Source organism: Aythya marila, assembly GCF_965140915.1.
Source record: "Aythya marila genome assembly, chromosome: 14".
NCBI classification, from domain to species: domain Eukaryota; kingdom Metazoa; phylum Chordata; class Aves; order Anseriformes; family Anatidae; genus Aythya; species Aythya marila.
Genome location: NC_139055.1, coordinates 6,157,675 through 6,176,793, shown reverse-complemented (window position 1 = coordinate 6,176,793; position 19,119 = coordinate 6,157,675). Strand labels below are relative to the sequence as shown.

Sequence of the window (19,119 nt, the reverse complement as noted above, 5' to 3'; positions counted from 1 at the left end):
AAAAAAAAATTAATTCATCTTTTAAATGATATTTGATTTCTCTATTAACTTGGAATTCCAACACAGATTTAGAACAGCCTCTGTAAATTAGCAGAGCAATCCCTCTTCAGAAGTGAGGGCTTACCCTTTATTTAATTGTTATATAACAATATATATAGACTTCTCAGAGCCTCCTGTCTACGTTCTAAGAAGGCTGAACCTTCAATTATCTCAAACGTTACAGAGAAGATGACGGAACTAGCAAAGGAGGAAACCACCTTAAGCCATACCACAAGATAGAGAATTGTCTTTCTTCTTGGTGGCTCATAGTTCAATAAATAATTCTTTCAGCAAATATTGAGATGGAAGGCCCAGCAAATCAAGATAAAATTAAATTAAAGAAAACATGGACAATGAAGGAAAGGAAATCATTGAAACATCACTCAGGATTTAGATAGTTCATCTTTTATGGCAAGGTATAAAGAGAGAGGGAGGTGGTACAGGCAGAAACACTGAGAGCAAGAGCAAGAGAGACAGAGGAAGGGAAGAAGACTAAAATTTTTATCTTTGAATATTGTTTGGTCTTGAGCTTAATTGGGTGCCACATAATCCACTGAAGTACAGAATTCAGTGACTCGGAAAATACTGGTGATTCAAACTGGAACAATTATGAAGTTAACAACTTAAATATTAACTGTAAAGAGCCTCACCTCTTTTAAAAGAGAGCACGCAAGCATCAGTATGTCCTTTAAAGAGGTGTCACGGAATGAGGTAGCTATTTTACGATGTTTTGCTGAAGGTCTTGAATAATCAACCTAAGAAAAGTTACAATATAATCAACAATGCTCCCTCCTCTGCTAAAACTAAATGATACGTGCATCTGGCAGGTAAATTATTTTACACTAGAAAAGAAAAAATATAGTCCAACAGCAAAGCTAGAACTTGGCAGCTTCCTAAAGTGCCTGCTTCTATTTCCCCTTCGAGGCTGCCACTCTCTGGATGGAAAGGTCTGAAGCACTTCCTCAGGTCAAGATCACAAAATAGAATCATTAGCAGAAATAAATTTAAAAGAGTTGATTTTTCAGTTCTCCTTACTAGTTCTAGTGAAAGGGATGAGAAACACTACCCTGTAGCAGATACGGCACATATCTGGTACGGGTGCAGTCTGTGCATTATCAATCTCTCTATATATCTTTTGGTAGAGGTTAGAAGGGGTGTTAATCAGTTTATGTCTAAGCAGTGTTTCTCCTAACATTTTTATGAAAGGCAGACACATGTGACATGCTGCTGCATCGCTAATACATACATCCCTTGCAGAAAGAAAAAACAAACACACATGCTTACTAGGTTCATTTCCTGAGTCAGTTCTGAGAGAATCATTACTCCAATTATATAATGGTCCACGGTGCCCTACAGAGGAAAAAAAAAAAAATATATATATATATATATATGATTGCTCAAATACCACTGCAGGTACTTAAAATTTATCAACATAGAAACAAGAGGAATTATTAGGCTGAGATATGCTAAGTTGTTTAGAAGTCTTTCGTGACAACCTCTATCACATTAATAGAATTGGACGTTATGCTCCTTAATTAACTCTGAAAAAAAATCTCATCATAAAACTTAAGAATGGTATGATAAAAAAAATCTGCCTGAAAACAGTCTAAGCAACCACAACCTAGAAATTCACTATTACACATTTCTAAAAGGTTTGCTTAGTCTTCCAGAACTGATACGGTGAACTGCATAAAAATTCAAACCATTAAAAAAATTAAGCCATGCATGGATGAAGACAATCACAGGGCAATCTCAGAAAAATAATGTAGTTACGAGATGTAGATAAACAAAACTTCATTCTCTTATCTCCACAGTACCCTGCAATGCATGGCCTTGAATTAAGTGATACATTCCATTTCCAAAAACGTGTGTAGAAAGGGAGGCAGTAGATACCAACTACTTGCATCTAAGGGTGTGACCTGATCGATAATAGTTAAGGCCCTTGGAATGCTTTGAAAATCAAGTAGAAGGTAGAATTTTACATTTAGTTGTCCTTACTGATCTACTACAAAGCATTTATTAAGCAAATCTGCTTTGTTAAAAATAATTAGAATCAACTGCAATTAGGCCTTGCCACTGATTTAATTGTGAAGACCTATGTCTACTTGCATAGCTGAAGTCTGCAGCCTCGGCTCCCTCGGTGTCCAAAATTCAATTTGTCACAGCCGAACTCATTATTTTGGAAACTCTTAAGAGCAACCAAAGTTCAATTAATGAAGAATCTGGCTGATACTCTTCACTGGACTCATTTTTCACAGTCATCTATTCTGTAATATCACTTACACCAAATCAAACCAAAAGGAAAAAGTTTGCAGAGCCCTCAGGCAAGATTTGTACTGTTGCCCTATCTGCCTTTTCAATAAGATTAAACATCTTATAATTTGAGCACCGAAGTTTCTTTTACATTTTGCATGAATGTTCCTTTGATCACATAAATCTGTAAAAATTGAAAATGCAACCTCTCTTTTTTCACTGGTGTGGAAAGCTGTTGCGATGAATTATGGAGGAACTGAGAACAGAATTGGAGATCTAGAGTCTATAATCTCTTTTACTGTATTAAACCACACTCGAATTCACACTGGATGAACTTCAATCTGGAATGTTAACGTGGAAGTATTTGAAGCTACAATTTGCTAATTATCAATATGTATCAGTATTATTTAGGGATTATTTTTCAATTTTTATATAAAATTTAATTCGCTAGTAGATATATGGCTTAATTTCCTTTTCCACAGGAATTCTTAATTTAACTAAAGAAATCTCTTAAGCTAAATTTTGCATTTAAATCTCCATTTTTAATGAACTACACACCAAAGAGTCACACTGCAATCATTTTAATAATAAATGCAAAATCCAATTACAGTACATTCATAAAAATAACTGCAAAACGGTGGAGCAGTATACTTGAGTTTGTTTTTAATAAACGAGATATTGCAGCTTATCTTTTATTAGACATTCCCAATGTAACTCAAAACCTACAGTAATTTGAATAGTACTATGAACAAAATCAGACTGCAATACAAGTAAAATAAGCTCAGTGGCAAAAAAGACAAACTAACTCCTTATTTTCTTGCAGAGCTGCCAGAATCACCAAGACATACACAAATAATGGATCATTTTGGAAGTAAATCTCCAAATACTTTACATTTTCTGATACTTTTTTTCTTAAGATAAGTATTAGGCTTAACGTCTACATAGACATCAGAAATAACTTTCAATGCAGATTAGCTATCTCCCAGCATTTTTTAGGGAACATTTATATAAATATTAAACATAAAATTAATTGTCGGGCTAATAAACCATATGATCACTTTCCCTGAACTTACTTCACAGAAGATGCTGTCTATTATATATATCATTAGCTACCATGTCTGATTGTACTTACTCTAGATTTGACATGTAAGTTTGCCTAGTGAACACTGAATGAATGACTACACCCTGTTCTTTCCAATTCTCAAATACTATGTATAAAGATCACCTCTCTATCCTGTAACTCATCTTCTTTGCTCTAATGATGAGCAGAGGGGGAAACAGGAAATAATGTGGAAAGAAATGTAACACAAGAACATTCCTGCTTCATTCAATTACTGGAGAGGGAAAATTAGTTATCTTTCCTCCCCAGATTGCCCATATCACTTTCTAGAATGGATAATTTTTGTGATAGGCTAAATACAAATGCCAAAATGGTTACAAAAAACACTCTAGATTGATTACCTATCTCCCTATGTTGTACACCATAATCGTAGGAGAGACAGAATAGCCTTTTTTTTTCCTTTCACCCCTCTACATGTACAGAGAGAGAACATGCATATGCAGGTAGGAAAGTACCTATGCACACAAATATGAATCATCAATCCAATCTGGATAAGCTGGACCGATGGGCTGAGGTCAACTGCATGAAGTTTAACAAGGCCAAGTGCCGGGTCCTGCACCTGGGGCGCAATAACCCCAAGCAGAGCTACAGGCTGGGAGAGGAGTGGTTGGAGAGCTGCCAGGCAGAGAAGGACCTGGGAGTGATGGTGGATAGTCGGCTGAATATGAGCCAGCAGTGTGCTCAGGTGGCCAAGAAGGCCAACGGCATCCTGGCTTGTATCAGGAACAGTGTGACCAGCAGGGCTAGGGAGGTGATCGTCCCCCTGTACTCGGCTCTGGTGAGGCCGCACCTCGAGTACTGTGTTCAGTTTTGGGCCCCTCGCTACAAGAAGGACATCGAGGTGCTCGAGTGGGTGCAGAGAAGGGCGACGAAGCTGGTGAGGGGCCTGGAGAACAAGTCCTACGAGGAGCGGCTGAGGGAGCTGGGCTTGTTCAGCCTGGAGAAAAGGAGGCTCAGGGGCGACCTTATCGCTCTCTACAGGTACCTCAAGGGAGGCTGTAGCGAGGTGGGGGTTGGTCTGTTCTCCCACGTGCCTGGTGACAGGATGAGGGGGAATGGGCTAAAGTTGTGCCAGTGGAGTTTTAGGCTGGATATTAGGAAGAACTTCTTTACTGAGAGGGTTGTGAGGCATTGGAATGGGCTGCCCAGGGAAGTGGTGGAGTCACCATCCCTGGAAGTCTTTAAAAGACGTTTAGATGTAGAGCTTAGGGATATGGCTTAGTGGAGGACTGGTTAGTGTTAGGTCAGAGGTTGGACTAGGTGATCTTGGAGGTCTCTTCCAACCTAGATGATTCTGTGATTCTTTGATCAACCACATAACAAATATACGCTGTCCCACAGTTTTGCATACTGTAATTCCATCTTTACACAAGCTTTCCTCAGTAGCCTCAGACACAGGGGTTGCTAGTGATTTCTGATAAAAATCGAAGTGCTAGTCAATTCCCACTGCTTATGCAGAACAGTAACAAAAATCACAATAAAAAATGCTCTAAAAATGTTAAAAATCTATCTTTTTGACCAAACATTTAAATTAGTAAACAGTTTGGCACAATTGAGATTAACGTTTAAAACATTTGACATTCTTATTCTTCAGATGGTGCAGTTACACTGCTTCTAATCAGGTCTTCTAATTAGCTGGAGCTAATAGCTTATCAGAAATATATCTCCACAACAGTTGAAAAAAAAAAAAGAAGGCATTAAATAGCATGGCTTGATATTAGAGGTTGATGTTTATATTCACAGTACGAAGAAGTGTTTTGGAAAAAGAAAATCAACAAAAACTCAACAGGACTATGAATAGTGAATGGCATCAATACACAAGCATGAACACCAGTCTTGATCTTCATCGTAGAACAATCTTCTGTTTTAAGTAATTCTCTTCACATCTTTTCCACTCAAGAGTAAAAACCTAATGACAAAACATGCCAATGAAAAAATGAAGAGTTCTAAACATAAAAATACGTAAGTGAACAATTGTTTCCTACCTGCAAAAATTTTTTTACATCAGCAGTAATATCTCTGAAGATAAGTTGATCTTTCACTACCTCAAACCATCCTAATTTCGTAATTTTAGCGATGACTTGAACAAGAGCTTGCATGACAAAAGGAGCCAGTTTGGGCTGAGAAGCTACATAGTTCAGAATGTAATTTCCTGTAAAGAAGCATTTTTAAATCAGTAACATTAGTCTTCTGTTAAAAAAAAATAAATAAAAATGATATAGTTCTAATAGAAAACTAAGGCATGAATTTGAAAAAAGGTACATTCTTTTGTTTAATATAATAACTAGGTTATGTTATATTCAATACAGCTAACCATCTAGTAACACAAAGCACATTACATACATGATCACTATCCTAGGACACACATGACAATAGTGAATTCAAGGAATGATGGAAGGTAAAAAAAATACTGTAATTTTTTCATTTTGATCTTATACATGTGGCAATGATTTATTCAGTATGTAACCGTAGCTCTCACAACCAGCTCAAGGTACACAGAAGTCTTCTCAGGCAAGAGACCCTACTGAATGTTCTCACTTCAGCCCAGAGAATTTCCTTGAGCAATATACATTTCAGCTACAGAAATTCCTCTCTAACTAGCAGAATAACCTGTTCCAAAAGCTGTTAAAATGTATGTAATTGAAGTTGATTAAAGCTGATTTTTACCTAAAAGAACACCGAAAGAACTTGTCTCAGAAGTGGATTCTCTGACGTGCATTTCAGAGTACTACCATCCACAGAATCGATACAACAGTGGAGACTTTCTAAATATCTGTAACAACTTGTATGTTCCTCGTGCAAAGCCTTTCACTATTCAACCCAACACGTACTTGCTTGCTTTTTTAGGTTATGAAAATTAACATAGATCCTTAAAAGTACGGAAAATTCTGTAGCATCTCAATCCTGCAAGTAAGAACCTGCCCTGGCATGCTTTTTACAAATGTTAACACTTCACAAATGTTACTGCAAATCTCAAGAGCTGATCATGAGGAATGGTACATGTAAGAGACTGGCAGGTGTACTAGCAGTATCTGCAACTTTTATCCTTTGCAAATACGAACTAAATCTCTTAATCATCTTGTGGGATAAAGACAAAGTATGTCCTCAAAAATGAACTTTTGTTAAAATGTGAAATTATCTGAGCCAACGTATTTATTTATTTAAATTTTGAAACTCAGAAATGTTATATGTTCATTACTTGCAGAGAAGTGATTAAAGAACTCGTAATGACCATTATGTTCACACTCTCACAATGACTCCCTAACGAATAACAAGTTTGGTAAATGTAGAGACCTAGAGAAAAAAACAGATTAGCCACTGGATAGTTTCAGTGGTAATATGAAGTACTAGATATAACTAATGTAAGGAAATTTTAACTGCAAACTGTACTTACGGATGTCAATCCTTTGTTCAACGGGTAATGGAGATGCCCTGCTTACAAGCTTAGACAGGCATGTTGCTGCTAGAAGCTGAGCATATGATGTCTACAAAAAATATCAAAATATATTATTTAAATGTACAATAATTAAAGGCAGAGACAATGTCATATCAGTGGTTATCACATTTTGGTTACATTTAGGTATACCAAAAGTTTATGTAAGATGTATTTTAATATTATTTTTGCTTAATTATAAATAATCATAAAACACAACCGAACCAGTACCAGAGGTGGAGTCCTAAAAACTTTACCCCTTTTGATGGTAGCTAATTGTCTAAACGTTCTTTTATTATATCTGCAGTTCTTTTAGTTTTGAAACCTGCGCTTTTACACTACTTAATAGTTTAGAACCACGAGATGATTGGTCTAGTCCTGCATGAAAGATACTCGTTTCCCCTTTTTTTTTTCTTTTTAAAAGAAATGTACAACACCTTTAGTATTTGAGGATTTTTAAACCACAATAGAAAGTTCTCTTTGTTCCATTAAAAGCCTTAAGACTATAGATACTGCTAATAGTTCAAAACACCAGACAACTCCAGGAAATCATAATTTTTGTTGAAATAATTCTAAATGATTCTGTTGAATAAAGCTATGACATTTTTTTTTTTAACATTCAGAGTCTGTTCAGCCTGACTTCAAATTTACCACAGAACAGTTTTTTTCATTTATATGTAGTAATTCAGTACCTGAAATTGTGAGAGTCCTGAAATGCCTTACACACTTTCTTAAGGAAGTGCTTAAGTTGTCTACACATCACATGAAAAGAAGAAATTAGAGGTACACAAAGACTGTTTCTAAAATGAGTAGATGTTGGGCACTACAGAATTTCTCATATGATGGTCTCCAGCACCCAGGCCAGAAATCGAGGTGTAGTGGAATGCTTCACAAGAAACCAGACAAGGCACAGCAGCTGCTACACCATGGACTTGAGAAAGTGGGCACAGCTTCACTGCTCTTGTTCAGCTGCCCGGTTCACAGGACCATCAGTCAAGCAATTAATCCAGAGCTCAACGACTGACCCAAAACGGATTCCTCAGAAACAATTTTTACTGTACAAATTAATTACAGGATCAGGCATAATACACCCCAATAAATGTAAATATTTAAATACTTTTCTATAATGAATTCTGTAGGTGTAACATTTTTTTTTTAACAATTAAATTATGTTAGAGCTGAATGAACTACTGAAGTACGCGCTAGAGCCTAATGGATTTGGCAAGTTCTTCCCAGGTATTACTGCTATCTCCCAAACATCCAGAGCATCTTAACAGCTGTCTTTGAATGATTTAAAAAACGATGAGAACTACACTGGGGTCACTTTGGACTATCAAATCAGAATCAACCCCCTCATCACTTTATCTATTCTTAATCATGAAATTAAACACCAAAAATGGAACTGCGTAAGGAGAAGAGAATGGTTTAAATCAGCAGACAACAGGTAAGCAGTTTAAAGGTGTGGGGTGTTTTATACAACTTTTTTTCCATTGCAGCTGAAAGCTGGAAACAGGAGCAGGTGATGTTCAATACCAGGTTATTCCAGACTGTGTCCCAACGCTGCTGTAGAGGTAACACACCCCTGATTACAACCTTCTGAAAGCACTGAAACCGAAAGCTAGGATGCTCTTCCCTTTTGTCCATGTCATCTCTAATGCAACATGTTGCCAGTCTTACAAAGACTGCTTTGAAATGTGAAATTTGTTAGAAAAATTTACAAAACAGATATGTATAAAAAAAGGGAAAACTATTTTGATGTTATTGTACTGACATAGTAACAGCCCAACACCGGGAAACCTATGTGAGCTTCCAATTACATTTATGGATAACACGTATTTCAGATACTTACTGTTCCTTGTTCTAATAAAAATTGGCACTGGCTAAGACATTCTGGGCTATTAATTAGCTCCAAGAGTACCTTCTCTGCTTGCATTCGCTGTGCTAGATCTGTTCCTTCATATAGGTGGTTACATAGTACTTCTAGTTCTGCCAGACTCTGTTAGAAAAGAACACAATTGAAATTTCTATGGAGATTATTCAACCACAAAAGATTCCTCTGAATGCTTATAAAACTAGCTACATACCAGTAATATGAACTGTTACCTGTGCTAAACTTTCCAGGTGACTCGCATTTTAATTACTAAAAGAGAAGAGGTTTTCTGTGACAATAAAATAAAAAGAACTCTGAAAATGAAGCTTGTATATCTTACTCTCTCAGCTATCAAAGTGTTTTATAATATGGTTCAATCTACCTGTTATTCTTAGTCTTCATATGGGAAATCTGTATCTTTTCCAAAAAAAAAAAAAAAAAAAAAAAAAAAAAAAAAAAAGAGAGAAGAGGGAGACTAGTGAACAGTTTGAGTTATGCTGTTTGGAAAACTTCTGGTAAACTTAATTTTAAAAGCTTTAACTACTCATCAAAGTACTACACCTAGAAAAAATTAGCAGTCTTTATCTGTGGATGCAAGTATCAGTGAAAGACAGGACAATTCAGAAGCAATAGTACCAACAGAGGAGATAAAATTCCTCTCCACTTCAAAGTTGAAAAGTGCATTTCAGTAAAGGAAAAAAAAAAAAAGCAAAAAGCATCTTCACTGTCAAGAATATGGTTTACATCTACTAGTGACAGTTTCACAAGAGAGATGAACCCTTTGGCCATGTTTTGGAAACTGCTACACAAACAGAAACTTGAGCATCCATCAGCTTTCCAAAGCCCGTGGAACCCTCATCAAGAACTGGCCCTGTCATTCGAAGGTGCCTAGTGAATACTTCATGACTCGAGCACGGCCTAGAAAGAGGTGGGGAACAAAGAACACCAATAAGCCTAATGCAGTATTTGACCAGCCTCATTTAAAAGTTTGAGCCCAAATCCTGTTTACCAGCCCTTCTGAGAAGATATTTTGTACTTGAAATACAAGATCTGGTTTAGCACAATCTAGCATCACCTCTATCATAGCTCAAATGCCTTTTAAAAATCCAAGACCATAATAGTGTCTTTGGCAACCAAAACACATTCAGTTCTGTTAACCCAAGCATGCCATTCCTTAGAAACGTGTTTCTTAGCATAAAAGGGTCATTTTTTCTATTTTTCTTCTTTTTGTTTTTGCCCATATAGATTCCTAGGTTTTGTTGAGCTTTTTCTGAATTTTGAATTAAAGTGAAACCTAAGGCTCATAAAATGCAAGCATTCACATTAAGGAAAATGTAATACAACACAAAAACACATTATGGGGGTATAACGTGGGAATAAGGACATCTAACAAAGACAGTTTTCAGGCATAAATTACAATGCATCTTTCTGAAATGGAACAATCCCAACACAACTTGAGAAGCATGATTCAGATTCTTGTATCATTACGAGGAAAGGTTAGAGACCCTCCATATTTGATCTGAAATTTGATTTTCAGATCTGGACAAAGGTAACTTAGCAAGAAGTTCAGGAAAAGCACAGTAGAAAACTAGGATGTAAGCCCAACGATCGAGGCTGAAACCATCAGTATAATAACTTATGTTAAAATAGTCCAACTATTTATAAGCTCACTAAGCAAAAATTTCCACAATAACTAAAAGTGGATTTCAGGAACATATGTGTATCCTGGTTTCAGTCAGGACAGAGTTAATTTGCTTCCTAGTAGCTGGTAGAATGCTGTGTTTTGGCTTAGGATGAGAAGAGTGCTGATAACACGCTGATGGTTTAATTGTTGCAAAGCAGTGCTTACACCAAGCCAAGGACGTCTCAGCTTCTCGCTCTGTCCTGCCAATGGGCAGGCTGGGGGTGCAGCAAGAGCTGGGAGGGGACAGACCCAGGACAGGTGACCCAAACTAGCCAAAGGGGTATTCCATACCATCTGGGGTCATGCTGAACAATATATAGGGGTGGCTAGCCGGGGGGAGGGGGCCGGACTGCTTGGGGTTAGGCTGGGCATCGGTCAGCGAGTGGTGAGCAATTGCATTGTGCATCACTTGTTTGTACACATTAGTAGTAGTACTATTATCATCATCATTATTATTATTGTTGTTGTTATTATTATTTTCCTGTCTTAATAAATTGTCTTTATGTCACCCCACAGGCTTCACTTTCCCGTTTCTCTCCCCCATCTCAGAGAGGGAGGCGGGAGGGTGAGCAAACGGCTGTGTGGTGCTTAGCTGCCGGCCAGGTTAAACCACAACAATATGCATTAATGCACCCTTTTAGTATATTAAGGTTACACTGAAATTTAGGCCAAATCTAAGAATTAATGTCTTGTTGACATGTTAAAACTGTGAAGTGTCACACTTGATCCAAAGGACAATGTTTTTTTAAAGCATCCCTGAACAAAAACTAGACAATTTTCAAAGAAAAGTTGGCTTGTTGGAAATTGATGAACTTCAGACCTCTGAAATGCTCTATCTGGATACCTCTGGTCTCAAAACAATGTCCCTCATGGGTAGGCTGGAGGTATGGCCAGAAACTGCTCATAACTTTCTGACTGCCGAGGAGCTTGTCCTCTGGGTTAGGCTTTGTGTGAGACCGAGGAGACGGACTGATTCTCCTTGATTCTGACAGCGACACCAACAGAGACAAGCTGAAATCCAGCAAGTAAAACAATCTTCTCTATGACAGAATTCCAGCAAAGCAACAGAGGTATTATTCAACTTCAATGAGAAAAAAGAGAAATCAAGAAGTCGAGAGAGTGTCAAGAAGTCTACACTAGCTCTGTAAAATACATACATACTTTCTTCAAGAAAACAGAAGACTGACATTGTCCCCCCCCCTTTTTTTTTTACTCTGATGCAGAATATGAACCTGATGCCTTCAGAAGCCTCTGTTACTCAAACCCTTATTGACAGCCCAAAGATGACTCCTAAGAAAACCACAACAGCACCAATGAAGAGCACGTAGCACTGAGCACGTAGCACTTGAATGACAACGGCTTTAGGTGCGTCAGAAGCAGACGGCCACAAGCAGTGGCACTTCTGATCGCAAGGAAGTGTTACATTTTCCAAGCAACAGATTCACATCCTAATGAGAAAAGTAAGATGATAATTTTTTTCTGGTCGTCACACTTTCATAAAATTCTGGAATAACCTAAATAAAACTACCCAGATACTTCTGTCCCCATCTCCCAGGAGTCCCTGGCAGCTCTCCTCCTAGCCTGCAAAGGAGCCAAGGGCCAGAAGTGCTGGGGGCCCGGCTCCACAGCAACCCACCAGGCAGTCAGCCAAAGAGCCAAGCAAACTGGCAGCAAACCAGGTAGGTTCCTGATTAAAGTTCTGCTGACACTGACAAATTCCCACAAACATTTTGATTTTGATCAGCATTTTTCTGACTGAAAACGTTCCATTAAGAAAGTTCCACCAGCTCTACGCAGGAGCAACAGGACGGGCCCAGCTGCTGAGACGCCAGTCCAAAAGGCAGCCCTGCAGGTAGAAGGTGGCGGCAGCGCTATTTTCGTGCTCCTTCTTTTATGCAGCACGTCTGATGCCCAAATATTTAAAGAAATGCCTAAGATGGCCTCCCTCATCCTCCAAAGCCTGCTGCTACCAACCTAGCGAAGCCACGAGGGTCTCTGGAGGACAGCTCAACAAGAGTCTTGCGAGGCCCCTCGCCTCCCCCCACGTCCCCCCTTCTCCCTCTGTTGCTGGAGCCATCACTGCCCCGCTGCCAGCCGCTGCCCACCTCGGGCAGTCCCGGGGCGAGGCTGCCCCTGCCTCCCAGGGCAGAAGTTGAGCGGGGAGCCCCCCACCGCCTTCGTGAAGGGGCTGACAGCTCACACGGCCGCGGGGCAGCTCCAAGGTGAAGCCAACACGGCGCCGGGCGAGCAGCCGCGCGGCACGGGATGCGGATACACCGCACAGCCCCGGCACCGACATCGCCCCGCCGCTGCCCCCGCTGCCACCACGGCCACCGCCAGCGCTGCCAGCCCGCAGCCCGCCCGACACCACCGTGCCCACCCCGCTCACACCTCCGCGGCCACCGCGGCTCCCCGGACACCCCTCGCTGCCCAGCGGGGAGCCCCTCCGCAGCCCCCCGAGCCCCGCTCCCTGCCCGCCGTGCCCCGTCCCGGCTGCACCGACCTGGCCGCGCAGCGCCATCTTCCCGAGCGGCGCCGGGGAGGGGCCGGGGGTAGGGGGCAGAGCGGAGCCGCGCCGGGGCCGCCCGTTGGGGCGGAGCGGAGCGGGGGGGAGCGGCCGTTGGGGCGGAGCGGGCGGCCGGGAGGTGGCGACCGGGAGGTGGCGGCCGGGGGGCGGCTGAGGGAGCGCCGCCGGCCCGCGGGGACCGGGGGGTGGCAGGGGGCAGGTGGGCGCCGCGGGCGGGAGGCGCCATCTTGTCCGGGCGGGCGGGCGGGGAAATGGCGCAGCCCTGACTGGAAAGGGAGGCAGTGAGGGGAGGCGCCGCGCTCAGGTGCGGCTGGGAGGGAGTTAAGGCCGGTGTGCTGCCTCGGGCGGGGAAGGTTAAGGTAGAGCTCCCTCGGATTTTGGCAATTCTTGTCATAACGGCGGCGAAAGGAAGGCTTTGCTCGGTGAATGCGGGAGCTGCGGGTGACAGCCCCCGGGAGGGACAGGAATATCCCTGCTCGCAGGGGTGTGAGTCAGCGTAGCGCTGGGTTCATAAATTTATAAGTCCAGGAGGCTTGGACCATGAGCACCGGTCACTATTGTGTGCCTGTCAAGGTGTACAAACCCACGGCTGGGGCCGTTCTCAGACCAAGGCAGCAGCAGGCTGCCCCATCCCGCTTAGGAAAGTGCTGGAAGGCTGAGGTCAGGAGGCTGAGCCCGAGGAGGGTGCTGAGAGGGAAAAAAAATCTGCTTAAATCCAGAAGGCAAAAGAGACCACACAGATGGTTACAGACGCAGCTGAATTGACAGATGGCTCGAGTACCCTTGAAGAGGGGTAATCCCCCTCTACAGGTGCCTGTGAAGATGTGAAGAAATGAAACGGAACTATGTGGAATATAGTTATAGAATCATAGAATCATAGAATATCCCGAGTTGGAAGGGACCCATAAGGATCATCACGTCCAACTCCTGGCACCGCACAGGTCTACCCAAAAGTTTAGACCATGTGCCTAAGTGCACAGTCAAATCACTTTTTAAATTCAGGCAGGCTTGGTGCAGTGACTACGTCCCTGGGAAGCCTGTTCCAGTGTGCGACCACCCTCTCGGTGAAGAACCTCTTCCTGATGTCCAGCCTAAACTTCCCCTGCCTCAGCTTAACACCATTCCTGTGGGTCCTATCACTGGTGTTTACAGAGAATAGGTCACCTGCCTCTCCACTCCCCCTCATGAGGAAGCTGTAGACTGCAATGAGGTCACCCCTCAGCCTCCTCTTCTCCAGGCTGAACAGGTCCAGTGCCCTCAGCTGCTCCTCACACATGTACATGTACATCTTCCTCTCTAGGCCCTTTACCATCTTCATCGTCCTCCTCTGGACACTCTCCAACAGTTTAATGTCATTTTTTGTACTGTGGTGCCCAGACCTGCACACAGTACTTGAGGTGAGGCCACACCAGCACAAAATAGACCTCCCTCAACTGACTAGCAATATAGTTGCCTCAGTTTTCAGGTCGGGTTGAATCCCACTTGTGCTAACCAGTGGTTCAGGTAACAGGTGACATCTGCAACATCAAGAACTCTTAAATCAATAGAGATATTTTGCTTCTTAAGTTAAAGCACTGCAAAGACAGCGTTTTATCTGAAATTGTCTTTAAAGGAGTAATTCAAAGTTGTTGAGGAAAACACTGCACATAAATGAGACAAGACCAATACCGACATTACCCAACAGAAGGACATGAAGTGACTTCAACAATGTCTACAGGTATCATCATAGGAAAAATGTGTTTTGATGCAGACAGCTACTTATTTGGGGAGAAAAAGGTGTAATTGATTTGAACCACTATAAGCTAAAGCTGGACAAATTTGGAACCAAAATAAGCCATGCTGGCAATTGCCTGTAAGAAGGACTGACACCAAAGAATGGTGTACTCCTTGTCACTGGATTAAGAGTGGTTGTTTTCCTAAAAGATGACATGGTAGGTGCATGTCTTGGAGTGGAAGTTGGTGAAGTGTATGGCCTGGGTTACAGAGGTTGTTACAGACTGCACTTATGTACAGCATCGTGCCAGCTGCAGTCACAGAGCAACATGTTTGTGACACTAATGAAGAAACATGAGAAAAGCCAAAACAAGAGATGCATTTGTGTATTCCCTGTCCTGCTAGAGGTGAGCAGTGGTCCTGTGCAATGTAGAGCGCCAAACAGAGCCCAGGGTAAAACTCAACAAAGTGTTCTGGCATCATAAGATGCTGCTGGTGTCAGTGGCAAAGGGAGGAAGGAGGCTCAGGTAACAGCAAATAAAGCGTCAGGGTAAGCAGCAAAAAAGGTTGAATGTGCAAACACTGGAACTGATACCAACACAAGCTGGGGCAAGTTAGGAGCAGTGAAAACTAAAAACTTATCCACGGAAAATCCAAGGACTGTTGCTGTAGTTAACTGGCAGCTTTTATGAATAAGGCAAAAAATAATATCTGAAATTCTTATTGGGCGCATTGTTTTTTGACGATTTAACATAGTTTGGAAGAACTTCTGCTTCAATCTCCCCTGCTCTAAACTCCACAGTGACTTGTAGTCCGTGGCATTTTAATTGTGGTTGACAGAAGACGGGGCCTGAACAGTTTGTGTAGCATTATTAGTGTTTCCTTCCTGCTACATCACACTCATGACAAAAATTCTCGTGAAGCCTGGTAGCCCCATAGATGAGGGCCAAACTGGTAGAGTTCCTTTGAAAATGGCAGCTGCTTTAGACCAAAAAGAATTTGATGTATTCTTAGCTGGGTCAAGAAAGCTAGGACAATCTAATGGAGGCAGGAATAGAAGTTTCTTTGTACATGAACTATCACAGTCAAATGATGATATCACTCCTGAATCATATGCTTCTGCATAAAATACTATCATTAATTATTGGAGAATTAAGCAAAATCAAAATGGAAAATGGTTTTAAACACTTTCTTGTTCTCACACTCCCAGAACTGATGCTGGAGGATGGCATTTCCAAAAGTCAAATGGCTGAGATTACTCAGTCCCCTAATAGTTGAGCCTCAGTCCTGTCCAGTGCTTTAGCCCAATGTTTCATCCTCTATCCTGTGAAGAAATAGAACTATTATTTATCCTTAGCCATAGTCTGTAGGAAAGGAAAGGTCAAAAAGCATGCTAGAGAATCAGAGACAAAGGGCTGCTCATACACACAGAAGTAAGAGGACAGAAAGCATTTCAAAGGAAAGCAGAGGGGCAGATCTAAACAGAGGAATGCTCAGGACTGAGGGATATGGAATGAAACAGTGACACGGGGTGAGAAAAGTCAGCCATAAATTACGGTGCAGTAGTTGTGGGAAACTTTCACATGCTATGCAATTTTTAAACTGTCCAGAGAGCCAGAAGCAGCTCTGGTCAAACAGGTACGAGGAAGTCCTTTAAATACCATGACCCTGTGATTAATTGCAGTTCTGGCAATGGCTGTGACTGCTGCTCCAGGTGGTGGGCCATTACCTAGCCTGTGCCACTAAGCTGTGCAAAGACATGAAGAAATGCATTTAACAAGTTACACAGTTGAAGAGCTGTGCATAATCGAAGGACACCACAGGTAGCTAAGCATGAGTGAGAGCTTGTGGCTCCTGCAGCTGTGACTTCTGCAGCACCGAGCCAGTCTCCAGCTGGTGTAGAGCGAGAATGTTTTCTCTTAGACAGAAACACACACACATTCCTCGCTAGCCTTGGTCTTGGTTCTGTGTTGACAGATGAGCATATACTGTAGTTTAAACATCGATTTAATCATTTAAATCTCTCAGATGCAGGCAATTGCACTTCTGTATCCAATTTGTTAACTATAGCCTTATTATGTTTAAGGGAAAAATAAAGTGGTCTAGCTAAAGAATTAACGGATTCCTAGGCTAATACCTAACAAACTGCTGAGATTTAACATAGCAAGTAAGAATGTCAGATTGTGGAAATACTTCATACTATGTCGGAGTCCTAGCACAAAGGGCAAATCTGCGTTAGGGAGTGTAATTTATTGAGGAATTTTTATACAATTCCTTTATCTTTACTTGGGAGGTGGAAATGACACGGTGAAGATGCTTGAGGAGGAGAGGTTGTGTCACGATATTCAATCTTGCTTCTGTGGAAGATAAAAACAAAATTCTTGCTCAATGGAAGTTGAATTGGAATGTTTTAAATGTGCCTCACAAGATACAGTTCTGAGACCTCCCTGCAGCTTTCCCTCCCCTGTGGTTTCCAGCTCAAGTCTGCGTCTCATTTTCTGCTAGGTGGAATAACACCCGTTTCCTGAATTTGCTGTTACTTTGGATTATGTGCATAGGGCTGTTGCTACAGGCAATGCATTCACAATTAGATCCGTTCTTTTGCCACACTGCTTAGAGAGAGCTGAATCTTCTCCATCCTTTTTATGTTTAAGTGACTTGATTAAAGCATATAAACAAAACCAGACATTCCCCCTTCCTTACCCTCCCAAAACCAGAACGTGCAAATGTTCTGGGTATCACTGTTCCTTCTATTTTTTTGTATTAGATTGGGATTGTCCCTAACATGCAGTTTTCTTACTGAAAAGAATAGCTTATAATTGACAAGAAATTATTAAATACATAAGAAAAAACATAGACAAATCCAATATGTTTAATTTAGAACCTTTTTTTTTTTCTGTAAATGTTAGGTGCTTTTTTTTGTTTGTTTGTTTTTTAAAATAGACAGTTCATCAGGCCAAACAGTTGTAGTCTAGTGTTTGATACAGTTTCGGTACACATTTTCTCATTCAACTATTGTTTTCTTTCTGCTTTTTTTTTTTTTTTTTTTTTTCCACATTACATTAGCAATTGCAGAAGGCCCTGAAAAATTCTAATTTATTTCTATGGCTAATGATTTCAAGATTATTTTCTGTGCCATGTTCAAGTCTATGCCAATATACATTGCCACAATTTAGTGAGTGGTTCAGTAATCCAGTTCATTCTTTTGCAACACATGTTGCAATTGATCTTGAATGTACGACTGTAGATTAAATAGTTATAACAAAAAACACCCACTTAATACGATGATTACTTCCAGACAATTTTATGTTTAAAGTAATGGATAGCGAACAAACAAAAAACCTTATTATACATAACACTAAGAAGACCAGGAAGAGCCCAAAGCAGCAAAATCAGTGGTTAAATCTGTAGTCATTTCATATTCCTAATTATATCTTATTAATCTTTTCAGTTATGTAGTGGTGTGGTTTGTATTCATGAGTTCACAATATTCCAGGAACTCTAAAACAAAAGAAGCTATTCCATGTGTGTTTGTTACCTGTACAAAGATCAATAACACCTCAGGGCAAACACAGTCTATAGTCTCTTATAATCTCTTATTCAAATTGCAGGAAAATAATACACCTAATGGCAAAAAAGCACAAAACAACACAAAATTATTGGAGAAGTTTGTGAGGCACTGTATATACATTAAAAAAATACACAGTAATCACTGCATATTTTTGTGCATTGGATAAAGATTACAAATACTGAGGCTTAAAATTAAGATGCCTGAACTTTTGCTTCCTTGTTAATGAGAGACTTCAGTAACTTACTGCGATTCATCTGTCCTCGGCCACTGGGAACCGCCAGGTGTAAAGGCCCTCCAGAAGTGGTATTCATAGTTGGGTGTCTTCCATCACCCATTAGTGCAGAGCCAGCCATCATGTATATAATTAACAAAAGCAATTACAGACAATTTTCAGGGTGATCACTTGCCATTCTGCATTCTTGTGTTTTTGAATTGCATTTGAGTTGCTCTTCTGGCTCATGCTGATCAAGAAGTGACTGGAACAATTTGAAAAATGCTTGTGTGTTCTGGTGGTTTGCAGAAAGAAAACAAAGCCTGTTCTCCTGCCTGGCATTTCCAGAACAGTGACAGTGCTGAAGCACTTCAGTTGGACAAAGTACAGATACCGGAGCAAGTCTCAGAACAGACAAGGATAAAGCAGAACAAGACAAAGGACAAATACCGGCTCTCTGTGTGTTTGAGAGGTATGCACTGAGCTATGGAACAGCCATCTTCCATAAACTGCAGTCATTCCCCCCTCTTCAGAACATAAATAGCAATCCCAAATCTTAAACTGTTGCCTAGGCCAGTGGGAGGGAGCTGATGCTAGTAGGAGTAGCTCAAGAACTGTTATAAAAAGAAGTCAAAGGGTGTGCTTGTCTGCTTGGATGCACAAGAAATCTTTTCTGGATATTACAAGTAAAACAGCAT

At 40.9% G+C, this 19,119-nt stretch overlaps 1 protein-coding gene across 6 annotated transcripts in view; it reads right to left on the bottom strand.

Moving 5' to 3' along the window:
• Nucleotides 1–12,925, bottom strand: part of RANBP17 (RAN binding protein 17) — a 162,503-nt gene extending 149,578 nt beyond the window's left edge. For all 6 annotated transcript variants that reach the window (XR_014318437.1, XM_082771276.1, XM_082771278.1 and 3 more), the window contains exons 1-6: nt 12,903–12,925; nt 8,695–8,841; nt 6,807–6,897; nt 5,398–5,564; nt 1,324–1,389; nt 690–794 (exon numbers count right to left, since the gene is read on the bottom strand). Coding sequence is in view for 5 of the 6 variants with exons in the window: in XM_082771276.1 (XP_082627402.1) it covers nt 690–794; nt 1,324–1,389; nt 5,398–5,564; nt 6,807–6,897; nt 8,695–8,841; nt 12,903–12,920 (594 nt within the window). In the remaining variant the exon portion in view is untranslated. The remainder of the gene's footprint in view (nt 1–689; nt 795–1,323; nt 1,390–5,397; nt 5,565–6,806; nt 6,898–8,694; nt 8,842–12,902) is intronic.
• Between the last annotated feature and the right edge of the window lie 6,194 nt (nt 12,926–19,119).